Below are 22393 nucleotides of genomic sequence, written 5' to 3'. Positions count from 1 at the left end.
GTTGCCGAGGCGACGCCATGAAGACCTGGGTGACCCAAAGAATGTGTGACATCACGGCGCCGAGTCGTATAAAAACAGAACTCTGAGGTTGTTCTGCAGACCCGGCCGGGCTCGTCTCAGGACCGACCAGAACCAGGACCAGGACCAGGACCAGAACCAGAACCAGAACCAGGACCAGAACCAGGACCAGGACCAGAACCAGAATCTGCTCCTTTTGGACCCGACCGCCAGCAGAACCTTCTGGACCGTTGCTGGAAGTAAGTTCTGCAGCTTTCAGGTTCAAAGCTCTGAAATTAAAAATGAAAATTTAAACAATAATAAAATAAAATAAAAGTTTGATCCAGTTTTGTGATTTAATGATAAAAAATAATTGAATTATAATAAATAATTTTACTTTGTAATTAACAATAACTGATATAATTGGGTTTATTATTTAATATTTATATGTATTTATAAATCAACCATACACATTTAAACCCCCCAGCATCAGACCTCTCATCGTCTACAGCACTCAGACATAAATTATTTAACAGTTAAATTCTAATAATTTAACTGTTAATCTTGTCGTAATGTGGATGAAGACTGATTTACTACAATAGTTTTGTAATTTATATTTAATAGTCATTTCTACAAATGAACAAATAATTATTGATAATACATAATTAGTTCACTAATAAATGATTTTACCTGTTAAATCTTTGTTAATGAGGATGTAATTAAATAAAGCTTGTGATGTTTTTCATCAGTAAAACTAAATATTTTCTGGTTCTACTATTAAAATATGAATTCAGGATCATTAAAGATTCTGATCTTCTTTCAGGAAATATTAATTAGTTTCTAACTGATTCTGAAAATATAATTTAATCTGAAGCGTTTTCCTGAGCGGGGCAGGTGGGGGGCTGACAGGAAGTAGACGAGCATCACTTCCTGTTTAAGCTCCCAGTGAAAATGGAGTCATGTTTAAACACTGAGGAAGATTTTTTAAATATTAATGTTAAACTCCAGAACTGGTTCCTGTTTCAAACCTTTCTGAATATTTGTGACATATTTAAAAACTCTCTGATGTTTATTTTAAATTCACAATAAAAAAGTTTCATTAATAATCTAATAAAAACTCATCTAATTTCTATTTTTGCTAACAAACATTGAAAAATATTTCTGACGATTTTATTTTTCAGGTTTTAATTTATTTTTGTCTGTAAATAAAGATGGCCGCCGCCTCCTCTGCTCCGGTGGGCCTCCTGGTTTTGCTCCTGGTTTCCGTGGAAACGAGGCTTTCACCTCAGAACAACGAGCAGCAGGTGTGTCCTTCATCCTGTGGCTCTGCCAGCTGATTGGTCGGTCAGGTCATGTGACTGATGTCACCTGTGTGTTTGTCCAGGTGTTTCTCTCTCTGTTCGGCTCTCGCCTCGCCTCCCTCATCGAGGCCACGCCCCCGCCTGATGACATAACAGAGGGCTCCGCCTCCTCGCCGACCTCCCTGCCTTTGCTGCTGGGCCTGAGTCGCCACGGTAACGCAAGCAGATTGGCCAGCAGACAGGAAGTGGTGCCCCGGCTCTTCCTGGACTTCCTGCGGCGCCAAGCGAAGACGAGGAGGCGGAGCCACAAGGCCACGGCGGGAGGAAGAGGATGCTTCGGGATGAAGCTGGACCGCATCGGCTCCATCAGCGGCCTGGGCTGCTAGGGACGGTTACCGTGGAAACGCCGCTGCTTCTCACAACTGAAGATGACCCTGCATGACCTCTGACCTCCAGGCGGAGATTTTATGCTGGACGATACTAACCAGAGCCGGCTGAGCTCAGGACGATGCTAACGCTAGTGACCTTTGACCCACTGGCGGCCTGCAGCCAGCAGGAGACGTGTGTGTGACCTGTAGGTGTGTGTAGGTGTGTGTGTGACCTGTAGGTGTGTGTGTGACCTGTAGGTGTGTGTGTGACCTGTAGGTGTGTGTTAGCGCTGACGAAGCATTAAACTGAACCTGATCTCTGCTCTCTGCCTCTTTCCTCATGATACCATCAGTTCGGTTCTGTTTGGTTCTGTTCTGTGACACCAGTCCCTCCTGCACTAAATCAGCCCCACAGCATCATGCTGCCACCACAATATTTCACGGCTAGGATGGTTCAAGCTTCCTCTCCGCTCATTATGTCCCATCGTCTCATCAGAGGTTTTGGTTTCTTCCCTCCAGCCTGAGGAAATCAGAAGAACTGAAGTTAATCCAGACTGACTGGTTTAGTTTGGTTTAATCTCACAGTAAACATCTAATATCCATTTAAAATCAAACTGATCTAATTAATAAAAGAGTTTTTTATCATTAGTCTGCAATAAATGTGAATAATTATATTATAATCAGAGAAGCTGGAAAACAGCAAGAGAGAAATTGTCTAGTTTTACTCCCAGAATCACAACATTCAAACTTTCAGTTAATATCAGATTATATCGATCTAACCGATTCTAACCCTGACCTGAGGAAAGGTTCTGATCCAACTGTAGTATCAGAACCATGATGCCTTCATGGTTCTGGATGGCTCATCTGGTCCTGGTTTGTCCTCCATCTGAAGGATCCAAGATGATGTCAGCTCAGTTTAGACTCATTCTGTTGACTAAATTAGGTCCAAATGGGTTGATAATGGGTTCGTGTCTTAAATTCATTTTATTCCGGTGAAATGAGATGAACGCAGTTCCTCTCCTGCCACCAGAGGGCAGCAGAGACCCCGCGGCGCTCCGACCAATGTCACGTGACCGGGTCAGTTCCTCGGAGTTCAGTTAGCACCAGCTAACGGCTAGCGCCGATTCCTCGGAGGTTACTTACGGAGGGGAACCAGACCCGAGCCGAGCCGTTCACCACTCCCGTCCCACAGCCTCCAGCCTGCGCTGCTGCTCTCTCTGACCAGATTCTGACCCGGTTCCGACCCGCTCCTGTCCGGCTCCTGTAGTTAAGGTGGGAACATGTCTGCAGTTCAGCGGATGAAGGTGGCCAACGAGCGGCACAGCAAGACGATCACACAGCGGGGACACGTCCAGAAAACCTCGGTGGGTTCCGACATGGAGTAATTACTGATATTATTCTGGACCTGGCTGGAAATGGAGCGGAAACACGTCCTTATATGGTGCGTGGCTCCGCTCTGCCAATGAGCGGGGTTACAGCAGGAAGTGACCAGACTCCTCTTACAACCTTTAGGATTTTAGATGCTTTACCTCTTTAATCAGAATCATAAACTGTAAAAAACTGATTTAAACTGATAATCTGAGTGGAACGGGTCCTAGGTTCGGTTCGGCTTACTGTTCGGGGTTCGGCTCTTTGTCTGTCGGAGCTAATTTAAATATTACATAACTGCAGCAGGTTGCTTGGAGCCCCCGCCCCCTGCATGGTGGATTCCCAGGAAGTTTGTTGATGTTCAGATGTTTTGGGTCCAGTGACCCGGTCAGATGGAAAGCTCCTCAGTGAGCCCACAGCACCACTCCACCACCTCCATGTTCCTCCTGCAGCTGTCTGAGCTGATGGTGGTCGGGTTCACCATCAGTCATGGTCCAGTTTGAAGCTCTGGTCCCGGTAACATGAATAAACTCCATCTGATTAGCTCGGATTAGCATATAAATATTAATAAGAGTAATTTTCCTCTGGGCTGTAGGAAGGATGCTAGCTTAGCTCGAGGCATTTGATTCCATCAGCTGGTTTGTGGCTGACAGGAAGTGAAGCTGCTCAGTTTTATGGCAGCATTAGAGCTTCAGGAGGACCTGATCATATTGGTGATTATTGGAATCAATGATGAACCCAACCTGGGCCCCGGGGCCCAACTGGTTCCTCATCACCTGGAAGCAATTTGGCAACTGCCTGGAGGTAGATGGTTCTCCTCTGGAAATGGTTCAGGTCAGGTTCTGGAAACAGGTGGTACCCGGTGGTACCAGGAGGTACCGGGTGGTACCAGGAGGCACCGGGTGGTACCGGGCCCCTGCAGGAAGTGGAGCGTTGTGTCTCTGCGGTTCTCACGCTGCCTGCTTTGCGTTGCAGAGGCCGGTGAACGAGGACAAGTCTCCGGTGGGTCCCTGGCTGCTGGCGCTTTTCGTCTTTGTGGTTTGTGGATCAGGTGAGTTTCCTCTGCAGAACCGTGACCTTTGGTGACCTGGTGAGGCTGGTTAGCATGCTAGCATGGCTTATCAAGAAGCTCCACCTGACCTGATTGGGCCATCTGTCGGACCTGTAGACACTGGCTGGTTCTGGTTCTGTTTAATCTGAGCTTGGACCAGGGCGGGACGGACCGGTTCTGGTGTTTCTACTCTGGTGTTCGGTCCAAACCCAACTGCACCTGAGGGGAAGGTTCTGAGGCCTCATGCATAAAGCAGCATGCGTGCAAAAAATGCGCGCCGCCATATTTTACGGGCAGCTAACCCTAGTCGGCATGTATAAAAATGAACTTTGCATCAAAGTTTTATAAAAATACACAAACTGTTTCCGTGGTGAAAAATGTTTATTGTGGACAATTTCTAACTACAAAACCTCAAAACTCACTAAATCCACTGAAACCTGACGACATTCAGTTATTTAGACCAGGAAGCATCAAACCTGATGATTATCATGATTTTAATATTTTATTGTTTAAACGTAAACGATGAAACTGAACCACATTTATCCTCAGACAATAAGCTAACACAAAATAAAGACAATAAAAATGTGAAAACTTCACTAGAATGTAAATAATACTTTTCCTCAGTTTTGTCTCATAAAAATGAAACTCATCGATCTGAAGCGACTGAAATACATCTATGGATTATTTATTCTGACTAAAATTGATCAGCAGATTAAAATAATCAACAGGTTGGATTATTGAAGGTGATCAGGTGTGTATGCAGTCACAGGTCCATCAGTAGCTGCATCCAGGTGAGCCGCTACCTGAGGAGAACATGGATCCATTGATCAGTGATCAGATTGATCTGCTGGTTCATTAATGTTTAGATTTATCCAGACTGATCATCCTGGACATCATAATGTCGCCTTATGGACATAAATCATCTAGTATTTATAATAAACATCCACATTCCCACTCAGAGGCTCTGACTCTCTGTCTGTCTTTAAATCTCGGCTGAACGCTCTGATGTTCAGACAGACATTTACAGGATCTCTTTATTTTTTATTTTTTTAATTTGGATTTTTTTTTTCTTTAAAATGTATTTTTGTGTATTTTTTGGTTTTTTTGTGAGGTGACATTATGTGTCCTCAAAGCACCTTTCAAATAAAATATATAATTATTATCATTATAAATACTTATTCTGCTACAAACAAGGATGTTGCCATGGTTACTGCTTCACATGGCGGCAGACTTCCAGGTATTTATACTAATTTACATTAATATGTATTTATGGAGGCGACAGGTGGACCAGCAGCTGCTCTGTTTCTGTAAATCAGGATTTCTAAAGGAAATGTGCGCGGCCACGGATTTATGCATCCGACTTTTTTTGTGTGAAAACGGCAAACTCTTTCATGCATGAGGCCCCTGGTTCCTAACCGGAGCTGAGATTCTGATGGGTCGTGTCCGGTCCTGACGGGTTCTGGCGAGTTTTGATGGGTTCAGTCCTGACAGGTTCTGGTTCTGAACTTCCCTCATGGTCCTCCTTTGTGGCGTCACCATGGCTGATCGGCTGTAGAGATACGGATTGGACCGGACCGGACCAAACAGAACTACCAGAACCTGCAGCGAGCAGAAACCATCAGAACCTCCCACTGATTCCCTATCAGGTTCTGGATGCGTTAAAGTTCTGCAGAACTCCCAGGGCCAGTTAGACCAGTAGAACCTTTGTCTACTGGTTACGGCCCGTTGCCGTGGTTACGGCCCGTTGCCGTGGTTACGGCCCGTTATCTCCACTCAGGAGGCAGAAACCGCTGCAGAGAAACAGGAAGTAAAAAATCTCACAGTCACTTATCTTCACAGTGAGACAGGAAGTAGAACAGGAAGCTGCTCTTCCTCTTCCTGACTGCCTCCAGTATCTGGACCAGAACCTTCATCAGGGCCAGAATCCCTGCTTCTGCTCTCCTCCTCCTCTTCCTCTTGTTCTTCTTCCTCCTCCTCCTGCTAACATCCACCTCTCTGTGTCTTTCAGCCATCTTCCAGATCATCCAGAGCATCCGACAGGGCATGTGATGACCTCTGACCCCAGAGCCAAGCCTGCCTTCATCACCCCGCCCTACACACACACACACACACACACACACACACACACACACACACACACACACAGAGACATACATGGGCATTTCTGGCTTTGTGGGGATTGTAAATGTTAGGATTGGTCTCCATAAACCTGAAATCCGGCCTGGACACTGGGTCATTGTGAAGACGCGTCCCCACAGTGTAGCTGTGACCCTGAAGGTGACATGTGTCTCCAGATGTTTCCCCTGATTGGAGACTTGTCCTCACAGTGAAGTAGCAATCCAGCTGTGGAGACATGTCCTCAGTGTAAGGACATGTCTCCACAGCTGTCCTGATGTGTCCCTGATTGTCCTCATATTGCTGAGTTAGAGCCCTGGTCCCTACAGAGGCAGAAAGACCAGAACACACACACACACACACGTTCCTGTGGAGTTCAACTCATTTCTCTTCCTTCTGTTACTACAGAACATTGTTTTTTTATTATTATTATTATTATTATTTTCTGCACTGCTGCTGGTGATGAACTGATGGAGTTGCTGGTATCTGATGAAGTCTTAACTGTTTTCCTTCCAGTCGTCCAGCCGCCTGCTGCTGATTTAGAGGGAGATTCTGTTGTTTCTGAACCCGATGAAGCTTTGATTGGTCCCTCAGAGTTCAGAGTCACCGTCGGTAATAATTATTTAAAGATATTTATGAAGAGTCTGCAGTCGACCCATCCCTGAAAGCCATAAAGCTGATGTTTCAGCAGAGGATCAGAAAAACGGGGCCAGTTGTTTACTGCTCTCTGTTAAGCTGTGACCGTTAACACTTCCTCTGTATTTCACAATAAAAGCACAGCACGCTCTGTCCGCTGGTATAATGTGACTTAACCTAACAGAAGCTGATTGCAGGGTGAGTCGGTTTCCGTGGCGATAAGCAGGATTTCTCTTTAATGCTCTGGAAACAGCAGCTTTAGCTCCGCCTCCATCTCTGATCTGCAGGAAGTGAATTTTACTGTAAAACTGATGACAACAAGCTCCCTGCTGCAGCTGTTTATGTCTCCCCCTGCTGGACGATTTCTCCACTTTTATACAAAATAAAACTTCTGATATTTTTCTCTATGTGCCTCTGAGTCTCATCTTTCATTCATTATGCTGCTTAGATCAGCGGTTGGAGTTCAGACCGGTCCGATGGCAGGTTCCTGTCAGGATCAGGGTGAAGAAGATGCTAGCTCTGTTAGCATCCTGAGGCTGAACTGTGAAAATCCTGGCACATAAAAGGTGAAAATTTTGCTTTAAATGGTCCAGTTTCACAGTTCTGTTGAAAGATTGTAAAACTTCATGGTTTATCACAAAAATCTTTAAAGATGAATTATCTGATTTATATCAGATCATGGAAAATGATCAGATTTAAATACATTACAAGTTTTGAGAACAGAGACATGAAGTCCTGCTTTTAAACTGAAAATGTGTGCTCTCGAATTATGGCAGTAAAGTTCCCCCATAAATCGTCCTCTGGATCAGATCCATCACCCTCCGTCGTAGCCCCGCCCTTCTCTGTTGCTACGCAGTGACGCCATAGACAGAGAACATGGCGGTTGAGCTGAAGGCGGAAGGTAAATGAGATTTAAGTGGCATTTTATTTGTGAGCTGCTCCGGACTCGGTTCTGTAGGTTGGGTTCCTGTCGGGTTATTTTCCGGTGTGTTGGCAGTGGCAGTGGGCTGCGGGCGGAGCTGTCTCACCCGGAGCTCCAGCCCTGCAGCTCGGCTGCTACAGGTGTTGATCCACCGCTGTTGGACTCCAGAATATCACCGGTACCTTCCTGCTGCCTACAGCCCGACAGCGGCAGGGTTCGGTTCTGGTCGGGTTTCATAGCTGTCACTGCTTCGTTCAGCCTGTAAGTCAACGTTGCGGAGCTGAGCAGCTTCCCGCCGTTAGCTCCGAACAGAACGGGAGCAGCAGAACTCCCACAGCCGGGGAGAAGCGTCGAGAGGCGGCAACCGCATCTAGGAGAGTCCGTGGCCTTCCAGCGGCCTCCTGGAGGAGTTTCTGGTTCCGTGTGGGAGAATGGACCGATTAGGCTGATTATATCACTATTGTTATATAATTATTAAAAGTGTCTCATTTAATAAGTCGCATTCAACAGTCATGTGTTTTAATATAAACACGTTTCGAACCGGTTCCGATCCAGGTGTGATGCGGTGAAGTGTGTGTTCACTGTTTCAACATGTTATATAAGTCTGAACACACACACACACACACCGATGTACAGTGTCATTCAAGCACTCTTCATGCAAAGTGGATCCAAATTTGGCTGTTGCTAGGCAACTGGGCTCCACTGAAGGAAGTGTGTGTGTGTGTGTGTGTGTGTGTGTGTGTGCGCGCGCGCGCAGCTGATCGGGGCGCTGAACGGCTCTCTGTCTCTCTGTCTTCAGCGGGACAGGGCACGTGGACGTCCATCCTGTAAGACCCGTCGCCATGAGCAACAAGGAGATGGTTTCCACGGAGACAGGTCAGTGCCATCCACCTGCAGGTAAGAGCCAGGCTGCTCTTACCTACGTGTTGCCGTGGAAACTGCATGTTTTCAACACGCCTCACCAAACGTGTTTCAGCTGTGCGCCTTGGATGGGAGACAGGCTGGAGGTTCTGCTCAGCCTGTCTCCGGCCCCATCAACCTGGGCTCAGTCAGTCGGTTCTGTCCAGAAGGCCCAGCGTGTCCTCCGCCTCCTGGGCCGCTGTGTGCCCACAACTCTTAGTCCTGAGGTGATGTCAGAGGAGCTGATGATGTCAGCATATAAGACTGACATCATACTGACTGAAGGTGGTTCTTACCTCGTCTTCAGTCCTCTGGTTGGTCTGGATGAACCACATTCTGGTTCCTGGAGGTGTTCAGAGCAGAACTGCTGCTCCTCCACAGCCAAGGAGGTCCGGATGGAAGAGACCTCTGGACAGAACCAGAACCTTCTGGAGGAACTGTGACTCCTTCTGATCCGAGATCATCTAGACCAGGGTGTCCAACTCCAGTCCTCCAGTCGCTGTCCTGCAGTGTCTAGATGTGCCACAAGTAGAAAACACAGGAATCAAATGGCTTCATTGCCTCATTATTGCAAAGATAAATCCTCCAGAGTTCTGCTAATGACCTAAATGTTCTATTCAGAGGCAGATCTAGACATGGAGGAGATGATGATGCTCTGTGACTGGTTGGACTTGGTGCTCCTGGGACTGGATGGATGTTTGATGGATGTTGGATGATGGATGGATGGATGTTTGATGGATGGATGATGGATGGATGGATGATGGATGGATGTTTGATGGATGGGTGGATGGATGATGGATGGATGTTGGATGATGGATGGATGGATGGATGTTTGATGGATGGATGATGGATGGATGGATGATGGATGGATGTTTGATGGATGGGTGGATGGATGATGGATGGATGTTTGATGGATGATGGATGGATGATGGATGAATGGATGGATGATGGATGGATGTTGGATGGATGCAGCTCTTTGTCTCTGACCTCATACCAACACTGTTCAATAATAACTGTAGCTGTGAAGCTTTGACCTTGACTGACCCTGACTGATGAAAACATCACATTAACAATGATTCTCTCATAACTACAGGATTTTATGTTGACCTTGTTGTGTTAGTCAGTGGTGAGCCTGTTCTGACCCGGGTTCTGTTCTGACCCGGGTTCTGTTCTGACCCGGGTTCTGTTCTGACCCGGGTTCTGTTCTGACCCGGGTTCTGTTCTGACCCGGGTTCTGTTCTGACCCGTTACTGTCTGTGTTGTCAGCAGAGAATAAAGGCCAGAGGAAGGTGTTTGTTCCCAACAAACTGTTGGAGTGTCTGCCGCGCTCGGCCTGCCTGCCTAACGAGCGTCTGAGGTGGAACACTAACGAGGTGAGGGGAGCCGGTTCTGACCGGATGTTCTGATCCATTTTGGGTTCTTGTATTGACTTTATCAATCAGGTTGGAAACAGAAAAGTAGAAACTTCACAGGTTTATTTGTAGATTATTTTGGGTAAAACGCCTCATGTGTTTAGATTGATCTGTCAAAGCCTTTAAATAAATTCCTTTTTCCACTGAGAGCCTGAACCTGTTCCTGCGTCGGTTCTTTAAAGACCCGTTCCCGCGTCGGTTCGCGTCGGTTCTTTAAAGACCCGTTCCCGTGTCGGTTCTTTAAAGACCCGTTCCCGCGTCGGTTCTTTAAAGACCCGTTCTTTGTTGCTCTGCAGGAGATCGCCTCCTACCTGATATCCTTCGACAGACATGACGAGTGGCTCTGCTGCTCCCTGAAGACCAGGTACAGTCCTGACGAAACGCCTGCCAGACGGCGCGCAGGGCGTCACGGTCTCACCGGTCGTGTTTGGGTGTTTCAGGCCGAAGAACGGCAGCATCATCCTCTACAACAGGAAGAAGGTGAAGTACAGGAAGGATGGATACTGCTGGAAGAAAAGGAAGGATGGGAAGACGACAAGAGAGGACCACATGAAGCTGAAGGTCCAGGGCTTGGAGGTAGGCGGCGCCCCCTGCAGGTCATGTTGAGTCTCACACAGGACGGTTCAGACAGGGTGGTGGAGGTCATCCAGTGTTCCTCTGCTGTTCCAGTGCCTCTACGGCTGCTACGTCCATTCCTCCATCGTGCCAACATTCCACAGACGATGCTACTGGCTGCTGCAGGTCAGAAACACCAAGCCGGTACTGTGGACTGGATCAGAACCATGCAGCCTGTTGAAACACAGATCTTTGATCATCAGAACTGTGATCTCCTGTGTTTCCCGGCAGAACCCAGACATCGTGCTGGTCCACTACCTGAACGTGCCGTCACCAGAGGATTCTGGGAGATGCAGTCCTTTGCTGTGCACGGTGTCGGACCGCCACGACACCCTGAGGTGGAGCCGGGACGACCTGCTGGGCCAGCTGAAGCCCATGTGTACGGCGCCGAGCAGACCGGCCGGTCCGACCCGGGTTCTGGCTGGAATTAACGCCGCCTCTCTTTGTTTCAGTCCACAGCATCAAGTGCTCCATGGGTTCTGGAGAATTCAGCATCGAGGAACTGGTGCAGCATATTCTGGACCGGCAGAGAACCAAACCACAGCCTCGCACACACGCCTGCCTCTGCAGCACCAACCAAGGTAAGAGGCTGCCATGACATCACTCTGATGTCACTCTGACGTCACTCTGACCGCCACCCGTCTCCTCATGTCCACAGTGTCACCAGGAGTGAACATTCCCCACCGCTGCAACAGCACCAAGCATCGGATCATCTCCCCCAAGCTGCCGCCATCCTCCTCTGGACCCGCCGCCTCCCCGCCGTCCTCAGAACCAGGAGAGTCAGGGAGAGGAGGAGCAGAGAGCAAGATGCCTCAGCTGCAGCCTCAGAGCCCTGCATCCTCCCCTTCATCAACGTAAGTCTTCATTTTGTAGCCCCTCTTGGTGCCTCATGACCTCCAGACCTTCACTTTGGGAACCGCTGGTCTAATAGACGAAGTCTGAGATGAACCAAGCTAAATTCTGATTCAGACAGGAAGTGGATTTATCTGTGGGCTGGAGACTCACCATGTTCTATAGGGAGACACTGCCGGGAAACTGTACCCTAGTTCTTAGCTGTAGCTCTGTAGCGTAGCTCTGCTCTGTAGCCACCATTTTGAATCTGTTCTCTGCTCCACAGCTCATCTCCGCCCCGAACGCACAAGGCCGCCATCACCATGCGTAACCAAGGCAACGGTTTCTACCACGACCGCCACAGCAACTTGGCAACTGTGGCGCTGCCTCAGAATGCGGTCATCGTCATGGCGACAGCCGCTACCCTACCAGGGGGGAGGGAGGGCGGGGGTGCGCCGCCAGAGGAGGCGGGGTCGAGGAGGAGCTTTGGGTCGCTGCTGCTCCCCCCCACGCTTCCTCCCCCTCCTGCTAAACCCCCCTCTCCCTCCCCACCCTCCCCCACTGCCCCTGCCCCCATCCAGACCACCCTCTCCCTCACCCTCCTGCCCTCCCCCGTCATCGGGGGGCTCCTCCTCACCTCCTCCTCCTCCCACCAGTCTCCGCCTCCCCCTGCTGCCTCCCCCCCGTCTCCCACCCCACCCCTCCCCCCGACCTTTGACCCTGACTCCTTTCTGAACTCCCCCAAACAGGGTGAGACCTATGGGGGCCCCCCCCCTATGTGCACCCCCTCCATCCGGACCTCCTCCCCCCTCGCTCACCCGTCCCTCTCTCTCTCCCTGTCCCCCACCACCTCCACCCCGGCCTCCTCAGTCTCCCCCCCCTCCTCTCTCTCCTCCCTGTCCACCTCCCCCTCCTCCTCCACCTCCCCCCCTTTGTCTGGCCCCCCTCCCTCGCTCGCCCTCTCTCTCTCTCCCACCTCCTCCGTGGCGCCGCCCGTCCTGCCGCTCTGCCTGGAGCTGGGCGCGCTGGGGGAGTGTGAGGGGGTGAAGGAGGAGTCCCGGTCTGAGGAAGAGGAGCTGGAGGAGCAGACTGATGATGATGATGATGAAGGCAGAGCCCCGCCCACCAAGTTGGTCCTGCTTCAGGTGAGCCGGGTCCCACTGGGACTACTTCCTGAGGCCGTATCCTTCCACTTACCCGTCTCTCTGACTCCCCCGTTCAGACAAGCCACGCCCCCTCCAGCCCGTCTCCTAGGCAACACACAGACAGCAGCTCCGCCCCCCTCCTGCTGGCCCGCCATGACGGGTCAGGTGAACCGTTCCGACCCACCAATCAGACGCCAGCACCGCCTGAAGGGCAGCAGCCATTGGTTCTACCGTCGTCCAATCAGCTGCTCCGACCTGAAGCTCCGCCCCCTGCCGAGAGTTCCCATCAGCCCCTGGAGCTGCCGTCGGGCCCGGCAGCTGTTGCCATGGAGACGGCCTGTTTAGCAACGGTCCAGGTGAAGGAGGAGAAGAGGCGGCGCTACGACTCTGAGGACGCCTGCATGGACAGCCAGGAGGAGGCGGAGCCTGAGGAGCTGGACATCTCCTTCGACAGCCAGTTCCCTGACCTGATCTCTGACCTCATCACCGAGGAGACGGGCCCCGCCGCGGCCCCTCTGGCTCCGGCCGCGTTCCCCACCGGCGTCCGCTACGTGGTTCCGCCGCAGCCGTCGCCGTCCTCCTCCTTCCTGCCGTTCCCTCAGCCGCTGCCCGCCGCCGCCCGCCTGGCCGCCATCACAGACTTCTCCCCAGAGTGGTCCTACCCCGAGGTGAGCGTCCCCCCCGGGGCGACCGGTCCAAACGGTTCTGGTTCCGGTCCCAGCTGCTGTTCTCTCTGCAGGGCGGAGTGAAGGTTCTGATCACCGGGCCGTGGAGCGAGCCGGCGGGTCGGTACTCCTGCGTGTTCGATCAGAGCGCCGTCCCCGCTTCCCTCATCCAGACCGGGGTTCTGCGCTGCTACTGCCCAGGTACTGACCGCTAACGGGCCGGCCCGGTTCTACAGGGGTCGGACCGTCTGTCTCCGGTTCTGATGGACCGTCTGTCTCCGGTTCTGATGGACCCGTCTGTCTCCGGTTCTGATGGACCCGTCTGTCTCTGGTTCTGATGGACCGTCTCTCTCCGGTTCTGATGGACCGTCTCTCTCCGGTTCTGATGGACCCGTCTGTCTCTCCTGTGTTTCAGCCCATGAGGCCGGCCTGGTGTGTCTGCAGGTTCTGGAGTCCGGTGGGTCGGTGTCGTCGTCGGTTCTGTTCGAGTACCGAGCCCGGAACGCCAGCTCTCTGCCCAGCTCCCAGCTGGACTGGCTCTCATTGGACGGTCAGTACCTGCTCTTCCTCACCCTCCTCTTCCTCCTCTGCCAACACTGGGCCTGACCTGCAGGGGGCGCCGCTGGTCCAGGAGCAGGTTCTGGCTGGGTTCTGGTTGATGCAGCAGCCATGTTTCCTTCAGACCGATAGATGTGGAGTTACCATAGCAACCGGAGTCTCTTCAGTAATTATTATTTTCCAGGCCGGTTGAAGCGGTTCTGGACCAGGTGATCCTCTCAGGATCTCAGCCTCTCCCTTCTGGGTTTGGGTCGGGTCCCGGTCCGGTTCTACAGGAACTGGTTTCAGGTTCTCCTTCAGGACCGGCTCCACCTGCAGGTATCGGCCGGTCACCATGACGACCATCGGCCATCACTGGATGCTGGTACCAGTCAGTTGATGCTTAAGGTTTAGTGGTTCTGCTGCTCTTCTTCATCCTCTTCATCAGGAGGAAGAGGAGCAGCTTCACCTGTCAGCTGGTTTTATCTGGACTCTGAACCAGAACCAGAACCGGCCCAACAGAACCAGCTGTGGTTTTATTTCTGTCCTGGAGGGATCAGAGCAGCTGCTAGCAGGGAGTCCCCTGTGTGTGTGTGTGTGTGTGTGTGTGTGTGTGTGTGTGTGTGTGCTGCAGGTCAAACTGGATCAGTCTATATTTGGCCTCTGCTTTTATTTCCTGAATAGAGAGAGAGAGCCAGGCAGCGGGCGATCGAAGTCAGTGAGATAGTTTCCATCTGAGAGAGTGTGTGTTATTAGTGTGTGTGTTATGAGTGTGTGTGTGTGTGTGTGTGTATGACCCTCTTTACACTGATCGCTGCTGGTCAGAGCTGTTGACGGCTGCTTGCTGCTGATTGGCTGATCTTTGATCCAGGTTCTGATCAGCTGTCGGCCTCCTGCTGCTTCTGGTGCATTGTGGGTAGTGTAGGAGGAGCTTGGGGCTGCCCTGCTGTAAGCGTGTTCAGTTTCAGCAGCGCAGCGAAGGAGACGGAGCTGCTGCTGGAGGAGCCTCTGTGGGTGCAGCTGTAGTGGGCGGAGCCTCTGTGGGCGGAGCCTCAGCCTCACTCACCTGCTCTCTCCACCTGCAGACAACCAGTTCAGGATGTCTATCCTGGAGCGGCTGGAGCAGATGGAGCGCCGGATGGCGGAGATGGCGGCTCGGGACGGCCACCATCATCATCATCATCATCATCAGCAGCAGCAGAGTGGGAACCAGCTGGCCACGCCCCCTCCTCTACCTGACGACCAGCACCAGGTAGGTCCGGTCCAGTTTACTCTGTGGTTCCTGTTTCAACGTCCAGACAGCAGGTCCAATCCGACCTCCTTCAGGTTCTGAGCTTCTGGTTCTGTAGCTCTTGCCCGGTTCTGGCCCAGCTGCTAGTTCTGGTTCTGTGGTTCTGGCCCAGTTCTGGCCCGGCTGTGGCTCCGCCCCCTCTGGCTGATGTCATGGGATTTTGTGGGACGGAGTCCAGGAGTTAAAATAGCCGCAGTGAGACGGAGAGGAGTTGGACCCGGACCAAAACCACTACTGCTGGTACTCAGAGGGTTTCCTCTGGAGGTTCTGACCCAGACTGGACCCGGCTGGCAGAACTCTGACTCTGAGCAGAACCGGGCCAGAACCGGACCAGAACCGGACCAGAACCGGGCCAGAACCGGACCAGAACCGGACCAGAGACGGACCAGAGGAAACTCTCTGGTTCCTAGAAAGCAGAAATAATCCTTTTAAAGCAGCTAAATCTGGAACCAGCTCAGTGCCAACGTCAGAACCCGCGGGTCAGAACCTTCAGAACCAGCACAGGGTTTCCCCCAGAAAACCTGCTCAGCCCGATGGCGCCGAGACAAAATTACTGCGTCATTAAATGTTACTGGAAAACCAGTGAAACTATTTTTTTTTTCTATTTTTAAAAACAGAAAATCAAACAACACGATAAAAATGAATTTCATGTCTTTTCTGTTGAATCCAAATTAAGTCAGTGGCTCCATAAGGGCCCCCAGGGCTTCAGGGGCCATGAATGCTAATAGCTGTTAGCGCTGCTGATGTTCTAGCAGCAAGAGGGGCCCCTGAATCAGATTCTGCCCCAGGCCTCATGCAGCCTTGGACCGGCCCTGCAGGACCAGTTCAATGTTTCTAATGCAACTCTAACATTTCTCTGTCTTGGTGGCTCCAGTTTATAGTTTCTCTGATTTCTGCTCAGCTGGACGCAGTGACTGACTGACTAGACAAAACATTTCATATGGTTTGATTCTTCATGGAACTGGAAAAATAATATTAATATAAAACCAGCGGCTGAACCTGCATGATCAGGTTAGCGCTGGTTCATTAGCCGCTAACTCTCCGACCAACCAGGAACACAGACATGGACTTTACAGGGCGGACAGCGCCACAGCGCCGCCTGGTCCTAAATGAACCGGATCATCATACATCAGCAGCTAACAGAGGTTCCAGCTGGAGACCGGTTCTGGCAATCAGAACCCAGTCCAGTATAGGTCCAATATGGCCACCATCCTGGACTCCACGTACCCAGTTGGTTGTTAAAGGATTTGCTGCGTTGCGTTGTGTTGCTGGACGCTCCCCCTGCCCTGAGGTGACGGGTGGGTGGAGGTGTGGCCTTGTAGAGGTGTGGTCAGGTGGACGGACTGTGTCACGCCGGAGGCGGCAAGCAGGTCAGGTGACCTGGAACGATGGCAGTTGTCATTTTATCCGCCCCAGTGACTGGTGTCTGTCCCTCCCAGTGTTCCCAGTGGTTTGAGAGGAGGATCGTTGGTGTGTGTGAGCGGATGATGAGAGGAGCCTGTTGGGGAGGAAGAGGAGAGAGTCTTCATCACCCGGCCGGTCACCGTGGGATGACGCTGCTGCACCTGGCGGCTGCCCAGGGCTACACCCACCTGATCCACACCCTGATCCACTGGAGGTAAGGCAGGCGGCCGTCCTGGCTCCGCCCACACGATGACGTCATGTCTTGTCTCAGGCTGATGTCACTTCCTGCAGGGCGATGAGCAGCGACAGTCTGCACCTGGAACAGGAAGTGGACCCCTTGAACGTCGACCACTTCTCCTGCACGCCGCTGGTAAGCCCCCGTCTGACTGCCGGTTGCCGTGGCGGCGTTACCATGGTGACGGGCGCCCTGTGCGTTCCAGATGTGGGCGTGCGCTCTGGGCCACCAGAGGGCAGCAGAGCTGCTGTACAGCTGGAACGGCCTGGCGCTGGGCATCCCCGACTCGCTGGGCCGCCTGCCGCTCGCCGTGGCGCGCTCCCGCGGCCACACCCGCCTCGCCGCCGCGCTGGAGGAGCTGCACACGCAGCGCGCTCAGTCGGCCAACAGGGACGGCCCGCCGTCGTCCCCTCTGTCCACCAGCCTGGACACAGGTAACCCCGCCTCCTGCAGTCACCTGACCTCATCCTGCTCTCTGATTGGCTGTAAGAGTCTCCTGTCTCCTCCAGGTCTCAGCTCCTCCAGCAGTCTCCCCTCACCCAGCGACCCGTCCTCGCCCTCCCCAAGCTCCGCCTACTCCAGTGGCCCCGCCCCCATGGACACCTCCCCCTCGTCTCCATCGTCTCTCTCCTCTTCCTCGCTGCCCGTCTCTCCTCCATCTCCGTCCTTCACACAGTCCACCGTTCCCTCGGAGGAGCCGAACCGGACCGTCAGCACAGGTAACCCAGGTAACGCCGCTTCCTCACCGATTCCCAGTCAGAGCGCAGAGTGACGATGACTGAGCTAATCTGGCTAATCTGGCTAATCTGGTTCAGTCTGTTCACTGAAAATTAAATTAAACAGAGGCTGATGGAGGGCTACGCTAGCCTGGGAGGCTAACAGGGTGCTAGCTTGTGAGGCTAACTCAGCGCTAGGTTAGACTGGGAGGCTAACAGAGGTTAATCCCAGCCTGACTTTCTCAGACACTGAGCTGTGGTCTTCTGTCCATCTGACCTCACCGTGACCTTTGCTCCCTGGCTGATGACCCAACAGGTCGATCGTCCTCCATGTTGTTCTCAGTCTCACAGGTTTTTTGTCTTCATGCAGGTTATTATGGGATGTCTTTACTGGGTTTATACATTGGTGATTGAATCTAAAATGTAAATAAAGACGTTTTTAGGTGCCAGTTTCGAAAGGTGAAACCTCTGACCTCTGACCTCTGCCCCAGGTTTAACCGGCGGCGGCTCCAGAGACCTGATGGACTACAGCAACGCCCCGCCCCCAGACACGCCCCCTCAGAGCGCGGGGCGGCGGGCGCTGCTGGAGGAGCAGCTGCTGCGCTACGGCGAGAACGCCGAGAACGAAGCAGAGGAGGAGGAGTACCTGGAGGACGAGGTGCTGCAGGTAGGCTGGAGCGCCGGGTGCAGGTCGTCATGGCGACCGGGCTGTCCTAACAGAGCCTCTGTGCCCGGCAGGTGGACATGGCGACGCTGGCGGAGCAGATCATCGAGGCGACGCCGGAGCGAATCAAACAGGAGGATTTCCCCCGGGGGGCGGAGTCTCCGCTCAGAGAGAGGCGGGACAACCCGGCCATCCAGGACACCTGGTTGGCCACCTACCTGGAGACGGTGGACAGCCAGTCCCCGCCCAGGTGAGCCTGACGGAGCTGGACCCGAACCAGAACCAGAACCAGAACCAACAGCTCTGTGTTTCTGCTGCAGGTGGGTCTGCCCCCCATCGCCGCTCAGCGCTCTGGCCCTCCAGAGGCTCCGCCCCCCGTCGTCCGCGGCGTGGGCGGAGTTCCTGAACGCGTCGGCCAATGGGAAGATGGAGAGAGACTTCGCTCTGCTGACGCTGACGGACGGCGAGCAGAGGGAGCTGTACGAAGCCGCCCGCATCATCCAGAACGCCTTCCGCCGATACAAGGTAACCATGGCGACGGCCTGAGCAGGACTCGCTGCCCCCTGCTGGCCTGATGGAGGCATTACTCCTCTGTGTGTGTGCAGGGTCGAAGGTTAAAGGAGCAGCAGGACATGGCGGCCGCCGTCATCCAGAGGTGCTACAGGAAGTACAAACAGGTGTGTTTTCAATAAACTTTATTTAAAAAAGACAAAATTCAGCATTTAATGATCTGAACCAGATTATAGGAAAAACTGACAAAATATAAAACATCAAGGTGCTTTCTATTTAGAAACACACACACACACACACACACAGCAGGGTTCCCCCAGTGAACCTGCTCAGCACGGCGGTCGGTCCGCCATGTTTTAGAATTAAAGGTGTTAAGTTGACAGGAAATCTAAAAATATTACTGGGTCATTAGATGTTACTGGAAACTATCACCATGAAGTCAGCGGCTCCATCGGGCCCCCAGGGCTTCAGGGGCCAAAATGATAACATGTTAACACAAATTCATAAATTTAGTTATACAGATGATCAATGGTGTTAAAAGATCTGGCAAATTTACTTTGTAAAAGTTCAAACAACAATATTCATATTTAGATTGTTTTGTTACCATAGCAACAACCTGATGCTGAGTTTCATCTTTGAGTTTAATTTATTTGTTCACAAATACAAATGAATAAACTGTAATTATAACTGATTGTTTTCAGGTTGGCCAGTTAATCCCCTTCATCCTCCCAGATTAAATCAACCCAGAAGCTGTTAGAGCTGCTGATGTTTTAGCAGCAAGAGGGGCCCCTGAGTCAGATTCTGCCCCAGGCCTCATGCAGCCTTGGACCGGCCCTGCAGGATGAGTTCAATCTGCTGCACTGAGCAGAAATGAGCAACAAACTGAGATTTAATTCAGTGTTTCTAATGTGGTTTCAGCAGCTCTAACATTTCTGACTGAGTGGAACGGACTTAATGATATACAGTCATACAGTTAATGTTTACATACCTGAGCTCTGTGTGTGTGTGTGTGTGTGCGTGCGCGTGTGTGTGTGTGTGTGTGTCCTCCACTAACGTCACTAACCTGCCGTCTCTCTCTCTCTCTGGTTAGCTAACATGGATAGCTCTGAAGGTAACCAGCTGTCAGTAGCTGTAGTGGTGGTTGTGATGTGTGTGTGTGTGTGCGTGCAGCTGGGCCGGGTCTCAGATGTTTGTTCATCAGAACCAGGTTCAGGTCTTACCTGACCCTGTGGCTCCGCCCCCTGCAGTACGCGCTCTACAAGAAGATGACCCAGGCGGCCATCTTGATCCAGTCCAAGTTCCGGTCGTACTACGAGCAGAAGCGGTTCCAGCAGAGCCGGCGGGCCGCCGTGCTGATCCAGCAGTACTACCGCAGCTACAAGGAGTACGAGAGGCTGAAGCAGGCGCCACGAGGGGGCGCCGCACTCAACCCCAAGAGCAGGTAAGGCGGCGCCGTCCCAGGGCAGCGGCCGGGAAGGGGGCGTCCAGGCTAACGCTAGGTGGTGCAGAGAGGGGAGAGACCAGCTGGGACCCAACGACCAGACCTGGCAACTGGCCTGACCCGGAGACGATGGTTTAACTAGTAGTGACTCGGATATCATTTGACAAACCAGTCAACCGTTGGTGACTTGTTGACACGAGTCCATGGCTGACCAAGTCCCAAGTCGTTCAGAGGAATCAGATGAATCTTATTGTCTACTTAAACTATTTTTACAACTTAACAAACATCATGGACTTGGTCTCAGCAGAGTCTGACTCCAAGTCTCACGGAGTGACTAGAGTCCCTGCCGAGTCCCTGCCGTCTCTCAGCCGAGTCCTGCTGCTCCTGGTCCCTCAGAGTAACGACTCGTTGTCTGAGCAGTTCCTGCTTTGTCCAGCAGGGGGTCGTTCCTGACCAAGAAGCAGGACCAGGCGGCCAGGAAGATCATGAGGTTCCTGCGGCGCTGCAGACACAGGTCAGGCAGAGGAAGTGACATCATGACCTGTCCTCATGATGTCACTTCCTGTAACGGCTGCTGCTGTTTCTGCAGGATCAAAGAGCTGAAGCAGAGCAGGGAGCTGGAGCGGAGAGGACTGACCACGTAGAGGGACAGGAGGAGGACAGAGACGTGTCGTCCAGTCGCTCAGCGTCTCCTGACCGTCTGCAGCTTCTGGTCGGTCAGAACTCCCAGCGCTCCGTCTGGGTCTAATCCCAGTCTGCGTTGGAACGGCGCCTGACAGACGCAGCGCGGTGCACGGCCGGCCCATCGGCTCTGCTAACTCTCTGGAGTACTGACCTTTGACCTTTCAGACAAATCACAGCTTCTTCTATTTAAACCCACAATAGAGAGTAGAGCTTCTATTTATTACAGCATGAACTGTGTGTGTGAATGGGTGTGTGTGTGTGTGTGTGTGTGTGTGTGTGTGTGAGTGTTTTGCACTGACTGAAGTCTAATCCCTCTTTACCCCCTGCTGCTTTTGTAAATCCAGCTTCCAGACAGAGACTGAAGGAAGCATGTCAGAACCAGAACCAGGTCCTGGTTCTGGTTCTGGTTCTGGTTCTGGTTAGTCCAGCCTGCGGCCTCCAGTCTCTGTTCTTCAGCCGTTGCAGTGAAACGTTTTGCACGACTTCCTGTTTCCTGGTTGTTCTGAAAACGAGACGTGAAGTTCTGACAATAAATCATATGATTGCTCCTTAAGTCTGATTGGTTCCTGCTCTGACAGAACCTCTGACCCAACAGAACCTCTGACCCGTCTGAGGTTCTGTCCTCTGGTCCGTTTTTCTTCCATATTTTGGTTTTTTGATCCAAACTCGTCTGCAGGTCTGGAGAACAGAACCTGAAACTGGGCTCGGTCAAGTCCAGAACTCGGGTCCAGACCTGGCAGAGGGACAGGAGTCCAAGAACAAATCAGAACTACCAAGTGAGTGAAAGTTAGTTTGTTCCATCAGGAACCAGGAAATAAACCGTAATTGATCCATAAAGGGTTAAAATTCTTCTTATTCTTCTTCTCTGGTTTCTGGTCTCACCGATTCATTTCCTGCTAACTGACATGAGAATCAGATCATCTGGAGTGGATTGTGTTTCACATTGTCTTTACAGTTCAGTTTATCAGTTCAGTTTATCAGTTCAGTTTTATCAGTTCAGTTTATCAGTTCAGTTTATCAGTTCAGTTTTACAGTGCGTTTGTAGCCGTTTAGCTGAATCTGTTCCTCCATACAGAACAAACTTCTCCTCTTTGTTGATGATATTTTAGTTCCATCAGAAATCAAACAAACTTGTCTCTGGAGTGAAGCTAGCAAATTAGCAACCGAACCACTGGAAAACAGGAGCGGTGACCTCTGGGAAGGTCATGAAGGGGATCGTACCAACGCCTCCTGGCCTGGGACCGGGGGGTGGAGCAGGGAAGATGGACAGGAAGTAGAAATATTCTCTGTTCTTGGTTCTGCTGGGTTTTTTTTCCTGTTTTCTGTTGGTTGTTCCTCCAGATAAAAGCTCAGCTCTGAGAATGAGGCAGGAGATCCATCAACCACACACACACACACACACCCTGAAGGTTCTAGTTCTCCTGTCAGGAGGATGGAGATCATTATCTACAGTTTTTTCTCCAGCAGCTTTCAGGATGAAGGTCCAGAGGACTACAGTTCCCATCATGCACCTGGTTTCATGAACTGTACATACGTGTTGCTGCTGCTCACATAATGCAGCAGTGACTCTAATAAATTCCCTTAA

The 22393-nt window shown here is 51.7% G+C and overlaps 3 protein-coding genes across 16 annotated transcripts; all 3 read left to right on the top strand.

Moving 5' to 3' along the window:
- Positions 1-17: 17 nt before the first annotated feature.
- On the top strand, positions 18-2186 carry si:ch73-265d7.2. Its single transcript, XM_044097302.1, has 3 exons — positions 18-43; positions 100-257; positions 1209-2186. Exons 1-3 carry the CDS (start codon positions 18-20, stop codon positions 1682-1684), a joined length of 660 nt encoding a protein of 219 aa, XP_043953237.1. The 3' UTR covers positions 1685-2186.
- A 276-nt stretch (positions 2187-2462) lies between these two features.
- Positions 2463-7241, top strand: zgc:85858 (uncharacterized protein LOC405879 homolog). The gene is made up of 3 exons (XM_044098572.1): positions 2463-3030; positions 4010-4085; positions 6094-7241. Exons 1-3 carry the CDS (start codon positions 2947-2949, stop codon positions 6132-6134), a joined length of 201 nt encoding a protein of 66 aa, XP_043954507.1. The 5' UTR covers positions 2463-2946; the 3' UTR covers positions 6135-7241.
- Positions 7242-7631: 390 nt separating this feature from the next.
- camta2 (calmodulin binding transcription activator 2) lies at positions 7632-21358 on the top strand. Of its 14 annotated transcripts, none has more exons than XM_044098566.1 (26): positions 7632-7737; positions 8558-8634; positions 9928-10031; positions 10367-10434; positions 10511-10646; positions 10740-10811; positions 10917-11064; positions 11138-11266; positions 11344-11539; positions 11803-12661; positions 12739-13329; positions 13401-13527; positions 13742-13876; positions 14949-15115; positions 16594-16772; positions 16850-16928; positions 16999-17227; positions 17303-17512; positions 18001-18176; positions 18248-18423; positions 18494-18698; positions 18779-18850; positions 19774-19794; positions 19931-20124; positions 20561-20638; positions 20714-21358. In XM_044098566.1, exons 2-26 carry the CDS (start codon positions 8601-8603, stop codon positions 20766-20768), a joined length of 4440 nt encoding a protein of 1479 aa, XP_043954501.1. In that variant the 5' UTR covers positions 7632-7737; positions 8558-8600; the 3' UTR covers positions 20769-21358. The 14 variants fall into 14 exon arrangements, 13 of the variants coding, with proteins under 13 accessions (XP_043954501.1, XP_043954497.1, XP_043954500.1 ...); XM_044098562.1 differs by having other exon boundaries at positions 17303-17521; XM_044098565.1 differs by having other exon boundaries at positions 9925-10031.
- Positions 21359-22393: the final 1035 nt, after the last annotated feature.

The sequence above is a fragment of the Gambusia affinis genome, linkage group LG18, assembly GCF_019740435.1.
Source record: "Gambusia affinis linkage group LG18, SWU_Gaff_1.0, whole genome shotgun sequence".
Taxonomy (NCBI): Eukaryota; Metazoa; Chordata; class Actinopteri; order Cyprinodontiformes; family Poeciliidae; genus Gambusia; species Gambusia affinis.
Note: the sequence above shows the minus strand (reverse complement) of the source record. Positions and strands in the feature narration are given on the sequence as shown.